The following is a 7,030-nucleotide window of genomic DNA, read 5'->3' on the forward strand; positions in this document are numbered from 1 at the left end:
GAGTTAAAAAAAAAAATCGTAAGGCAGAAGTTGGGATTCGCAAGGCAACTTATATCTTTGATTGAGCGGAGATTCGAATCCGAAGTCAAGAGACTTTTAGCGAAGGATAAAAATTAAAGACTAGGATCAAAAATTAAAGACCACCCCATAAGTGAAGGCCAATCCTGCGAATTGCCCAACTTAAATGACAGAATGGACCAGCATAGCCCATCAACCCGGCCCAGGGAAGAAAACTGGATATGTTACCATATAACCACCACAAAGCAGCATCACATATATATATATTTTTTTTCTTTGAAGAAGATGAAGCAAGCTATTCTTTCATGGTCTCATTTTCTTCCCTCATTATCACCAACCTGCACTTTCCCAAAACCCCAAAAAACCATTTCCTTAAGGGTATATGCAACTGTAGAGTCATCACCTAAGGAAAATATATTAACTGCTAAAGAAAGAAGGCAATTAAGAAATGAAAGAAGAGAAAGCAAAGCAGGTTATAATTGGAAAGAAGAAGTAGAAGAAAGACTTATAAAGAAACCAAAGAAACAATATAAGTCTTGGACTGAAGAACTTAATCTTGATAATCTTGCTAAATTGGGTCCTCAATGGTGGGTTGTTAGAGTTTCAAGAGTTACTGGTCATGAAACTGCTGAAAGGATGGCAAGATCTCTTGCAAGGAACTTTCCTAATATAGATTTTCAGGTAATAAAGATTTCTGCTTTCTTGTTTTTTGATTGTGAAGTTATTGATTTGCTGGTTTTGGTTATTTCTTTTGTGATATAGGACTGTTATGTATGCAGTAATCAGTGTGAAACTCACAGAAAGCACTAATTAAGGGTGTGTTTTGTATGAAGGAAAATGTTTTCTTGGAAACTGCTTTTCAGGAAATTAACTGTGCATCTTACTTATCTTCTTGTGTTCAGCACGTAAGCAAAAAAAATTATCCTAAAAGTATATGTATATTATTATGAGAGGTGGGGTGTGGGGTGGTGGGGATGGGGCTAGGAGGTGGGCTGAAGATGAGGCGTGTTGGAGGCTAGTATACTAAAAATAGATGGCTACTTTTACTAATCCAAGAGATAATTTACCATTTTGCCCTTATTATTAATTATTGGATTGGAAATTTTAAGAAATTGTTAGTGTCTGCACAACTTTTAAAGTATGTTTGATTGATTTCAATCATTATTTAGTAATAATTAGAGGAGATACAGTAAATTTGTCATTCTATTTATGACTCCTTCAGGGGTGTGGCAAGTCAATACAAGACCAGTAAAAATGGACGGAGGGAGTAATAAAGATTGTGCTTTCTTGTTTGGTTTGATGGTGAAGTTTATAATTATGTGTTTTGGACTTTTGATCATTAATTTTGTGATATCTGTGTGTTATGTATGCAGTAATCAGTGTGAAACTCAAAGAAAGCACTAATTAAAAAGACAGCCTATTCATCCGCAAAGTAGTATCTGAATAATTGGGGTTCGGATAAGAATGATTATTAATGTCATGAAAAAGTAGTACTAAAATTGTGGCTCGTTAATTGAACTTAAAAAAGGGAATAATTACGTAATAAGAGTGAATAGAGCTTGTTCATAAACCCGGGAATCGGGAATCGTTTTGCTATTGAGGATAGAAATATATTCTTCAGCCTCACTTAGTTGAATACAGTTCTACTCGCTTCTAGCGACTATAGACATATAGGCGTTGGAGTAATTTGATAATTTGGGTTCAGATAGAGTGGAATGGTTACAGAAGATTCATATAGCAGAATCCAACTTTTGTTGGTCTTAAGGCGTAGTTGATTGATTGATGTGTATAATGTACTGAAATCTCTGGGATTTATCTTCAAAACTTTTACTAAGGATTTATGCTTTGGCTTTTCAATTATCAGTAGGGAACTTACTGCCAATGCTTTTTATCATTCTACATGAATTTGCTACCATGTTCAAGGCAAAGAGTCTAATAATCAAAGAAAAGATATATCTGCAGCTTTACTACGGTCGTTCTGTATAATTTTTATCTTATAAGCTTAAAGTAGTATTTGATTTGGATTAAGAGGCTTGTTAAGCAACGAAGGATGATGTTGGTTAATTGAATCCAATTATTCTGGCTGAATTTAGTTAATTTATCCTTGTCCAGTGGCATAAAGATTTCAAGAGACTTTTTTAATAATCAAAAGAGGTATAGATTTCAAGACACCTTCTCTCCAAATTGCGATACCCCTAATTCCTGAACTTATCTATAAAAAAAAACTCCTGAAATTAGAAAATCAACTCAGTGCACCCCTCAGTCTTGGATTGCATTCGATGTTGATGTCAAAATCTAAAAGGTCAAGCTGCCTATTTAGTTTCCAACATTTAATAAGGACCATTAGAGTATATTTTGTACATAATTTAGCTCCAACAAGCAAATTGGCTTGATTCAATCATGAAAAGCATTCCTTCCATTAAGTGGAACATGAAGAATATAACAAGATGTTCAAGCATTAGGAGTTATGGGGGTTCATGAAAATAGGGATGTTATAGGTTTCCCGCAAGACTGCGTTTAGAGTATACAACAACAACTACGCCTCAGTCCCAAACAAGTTGGGGTCGGCTATATGAATCCTCATTGACCATGTTTCTCCGTTTAAGCTCAACTCATGTCTTCATTATACGATGTGTTTCAAGTATAGCTGTGGAAAAGTATAGTTAGGGAGAAGAAAGTAGCGAAGCAAGTGAACTATAGGCCTTTGTAGCAGTATTCATTTTTTCTTCGGGTAATGGTGGTGCCCGGGCCAGCTTGTGAGCACCTCAGTTAACCCACCATTACCTACCACTTCCCACCAACACAGGTACCGGTAACTCTAAACATTGAGCCTTAGACAGATGGGAAGAATTCACCTACCATATTTTTTCCTCTATAACAATATTCATTTTTATGAGAAGACAAGGGCTTAAGAGAAGCTGTCTTCTAAAGCCTTTATAGCAGTATATATCTTGCAGAGCTTGCATAATTTAGAGTTTCTATGGAACTGCCAGATCTTTTCTCTTGAATCAGAATGGAAGCCATGGACCTGAAGATAACTGATAACCATATGATAAATAATAAACAAGCATCTATCAGTTTCCACTGTAGAAATTTCCTTTAAAGAATATCAGCCCTAATACTTGTCTCAGTTTCCACTAGCTTTTTTTTTGGGCGTGGTTTGGTGGAGGGGGAAGGGGAAGGGGAAGGGGGTGTTCAGTTTTCTTGAAATCATGGTTGATTCTGCTCCAACCAATGAAGGCTTCCCTATAAGTTGATTTTAGGACAGCTGGAGGTTGTATTACCTCGAATTCGAAGGGGATAAAGTGTATTTAACTAATGTAGGAATTGATTTTTTCGAATTATTTTGAGTTTTGACTGACTGTAAAAGTTTCTGCAGGTATACATTCCATCTGTACAGGTCAAAAGGAAATTAAAGAATGGATCACTTTCAGTTAAACCGAAACCCCTTTTCCCAGGATGTGCATTTTTGAGGTGTGTAATGAACAAGGAAATACATGATTTCATTCGAGAATGTGATGGAGTTGGAGGCTTTATTGGATCCAAGGTTGGAAATACGTAAGCATCCATTGCTGCCCCTATCACAAGTCACAAGTTTACAAGTATTACTTCTTCTCATCTGTCCTAGCCTTGGTGGTCAGAGTTACCCAGTACCTGTGCTGGTGGGAGGTAGCAGGTACTTCGTGGAATTAGTCAAGGTGTGCGCAAGCTGGCTCAGACACCATGGTTATAAAAAAAAAAAGAAGCTTTACAAGTATTACTTGGTCAAGAAAGAGGATCTGTCTTCGATTTGTTTGATATGTCGTTGCAATTTTCTTTGGCCGTGTGGAGCTCTGTTTTTTATATAAACCAAGACCCACGTGTATGTGTCTGACGCAATGGGACCTATGTTAATTGATATTAACATAACATGAGTGGAAATATCCTAAGCTAACTTGGCCTAAGATCGGAAAGTTTTACTTAAAAATAACTCCCAATCAAATTTTGTATAGCGTGTAAATGTGTTTATTCAGTCAGCTACGCTGAGGTCTTTCTGTGAGATGAGGGATGAATGTTGACAAGATATCAGAATTCTGACCAAATTTTATGCCAATTGCTCAAGTGAAATTTGCAAGGATATCTAATCAGTTGGCTGCCTTTAGTTGATATGTACCTTTTGGTCTCCCTTTATACGACTTTTATGTTATTTGTGTCTACCTGCTCATTTCTTTATTTAAAGGGTTAACTTACAAGGTATCCTAGGTTATTTCCTCAGTACCTAAAATTTTAGGATATTTGCAGAAAGCGGCAGATCAATAAACCCAGACCTGTAGACGAGGATGACCTGGAAGCCATATTCAAACAAGCGAAGGAAGAACAAGAGAAAGCTGATCAAGCTTTTGAAGAAGAAGAACAAGGAGAAGGAGGTTTAGATTCCAAGCTGACAAAAGATTCTAGTATAGCTCCCACTGACGACAAAGTTGTGCCCAAAAAACGAGGAAGGCAATCGAAAAAAGCTTTAGACCTGCTTGCAGTTGATGCGTTGAGAGGATCAGATGATAAATCTTTACTACCAGGATCAACTGTTGAAGTTGTGTCTGGAGCCTTTGCAGGATTTTCAGGGATTCTTAAGAAGGTTGATAGCAAGGAAGGATTGGTATGGCCTAGAACACTCCTCACTTTATGCAGTATCTTCCATTCGCTATATGAAAACTGTTCTTCAGTTACTTGAACCAAGCCAACTGAAAAAGCAAAGTTTGTTCTTGACATTGAATGTGGAATTTTTCTCGCAGGCAACTGTTGGATTTACTCTGTTTGGCAAGGAGACTCTAGCTGATATAGATGTCAAAGAAATTGTAGCAGAGGTTGGCTGACCTGTTTAGGCTGCTGATACTTTTTTATCTGAGACGGTAAGCCTTGCACTGAGTGATCATTGTTCAAAAAATTAATGGTATCCTTACCCGAAGATTCACACTGCAAGTAGGTAGCAGATGCATCTGTTCGCTGAAATAAGATGTTAGGCTTTACTAGAGGTATTACCAAGGTATATGTACCCAGAGGATACCAGATTACCTTAAAATTAAGTAGTTGATTACCCTAGAGTTCGTGTGCTTTCTTCTTTTCTAATTGTTCTCCTGACATCCTTTTGGCCCTATGCTGATCTATTTGTTTTTTTTTGTCTGAGCATGGAAGAGGATTATGTTATATGTGCGTTAATATGTCAAAGATGCACACTTCCAAGCTGGAAATATCATGAAATCTTGTTTTAATTGGATCTAATTAAATCACGTCATTTATAGCAATCAATTAATTCACATAATTTCATACACATGCCATTTTCTATATTTCTCAGAAAATTTTGTATGTAAGACTTAGCATTGATTCTAGACAATTAATCCATGTACGAGATAAAGAAAGTTTTTTGAGCTGCTTATTTCGCAAAATAGGGTTACGTGTTACTATGTAGAAATTACCTCCAACTCCGTTGAAGTTTGAAAGGAAGGATCCCTGTAATGAGTAAGACTTGTGTAGACTAGGACGTGATGAAAGTGGGTTACCAGTATAGGATGTTGTCTCTTGGAATTTGTCTACTTCAAGAAATCAGCTCTGTCACTTTGGGTTGAACTATTTTCTTCCAAGGACTAACTCCTTGAATGAAAAGGTCAGAAATGTGTAGTAGTTCATTATCGGCTTCATATATTAATCTCTTTGAGGATGAAGTTGCTTAGGTTTGGATAATCTGTTCAATTGGTTTGTCTAGGTCTTAACTGACTGTAACTCGACTAGTTAAACAGAATTGCAAAATGTTGTCGGTTGTATTACATGAATACTGAAATGTCAAACTAATAAGTATGATAGACCTACCAAAAAACTACTAGTAATAAGTATAATAGTCTTCAGATGTTGTTTTTGAGCTCTCTAAACTTTTGAAGATGTCTCCATCTTGCCATACAACGTATACAAAGGACATATATTTCTTTCCTAACCTCAGTTTCCTCTATCGCTGTTCTTTGGTCCAGTATATTTACTCATCTTCCATCATAAATGTTTTGTTGTTTCATGATGATTTCTGCTGCATTACCACGATTTGAATTTGACTTCAGGGACGAGCAAAATATTATGATGAGTCAATAGTAGGCAGCGGGATACTAGAGCAAAGGTCTACAACGGATTAAGCTGATTTGCCTAGGGGATTCCAGAGTTAACTTGAGCATCAAACTGCTGCAATTTTAACTTTGATGCAACTAAATTGAGGTGCTAATCTCTAACGTAAAATCTTGATGAGGGTATTGTTGCTGCAGAACGAATATTTGGGTACAGATCAAATGTTTGTATGAAGCTATTTTGAAGTTATCAAATAACCCAAGGAAAAAAGAATGAGAAATCTTTTTTTGCATCTTCCAAAAAATGGGAGTTGTCTTGTAGCATTATTTTTCCTTGTGGATGAACAAAATCTTGTTTTTCCAATGTGGAGTTGCTCTGTATCATTGAATTTGTTATAGGTATCGAATCTCTTTAATCAAAGGAATTAGAGAATGTTATTACATTTAATTCTTTTGCTCAACTATGTGCGTGCAATGATGCAACTATTAACCCAAATTTGTTTAGATTCAGGATATTTAAGATCTCTATTGGGTTCAAACCTTCTTTATGTTGGAATAAAAAAGGACCTGCAAAAATAATATTCATAGTAGTAGTGATAAATGCGGAACATTAAGTTATGGTTAATCAATAAGAATAAAACGAAACAATAATGACATCAAAATTTTACGTGGAAACTCTTTTAAATGAGGGAAAAACCATGGATCAGGAGGAGCAAATGATATCACTATAACAAAGAATTTTACAATGTGTAGTCATGAGTATAAATACTCCAAAGACCACTACACACTCAAAAGAAATAACACTCTTTTGATTTTGTCACCTTACTATCATATCGCTCACACTTATTTTTCTTCACAGATTATTTTCTTACTGTCTATAATATATCTCACTTTGCCCTCTAATACTCAGTATAGTTGTCTGAGAATTG

The 7,030-nt window shown here is 36.0% G+C and overlaps 1 protein-coding gene across 1 annotated transcript; it reads left to right on the forward strand.

The window, feature by feature from the left end:
- The first annotated feature begins 275 nt into the window (after positions 1-275).
- LOC132630621 (uncharacterized) lies at positions 276-6,549 on the forward strand. Its single transcript, XM_060346185.1, has 5 exons — positions 276-699; positions 3,398-3,576; positions 4,300-4,654; positions 4,791-4,907; positions 6,102-6,549. Exons 1-4 carry the CDS (start codon positions 304-306, stop codon positions 4,869-4,871), a joined length of 1,011 nt encoding a protein of 336 aa, XP_060202168.1. The 5' UTR covers positions 276-303; the 3' UTR covers positions 4,872-4,907; positions 6,102-6,549.
- Positions 6,550-7,030: the final 481 nt, after the last annotated feature.

Source organism: Lycium barbarum, chromosome 3 (genome assembly GCF_019175385.1).
Source record: "Lycium barbarum isolate Lr01 chromosome 3, ASM1917538v2, whole genome shotgun sequence".
In the NCBI taxonomy this organism is placed as follows: domain Eukaryota; kingdom Viridiplantae; phylum Streptophyta; class Magnoliopsida; order Solanales; family Solanaceae; genus Lycium; species Lycium barbarum.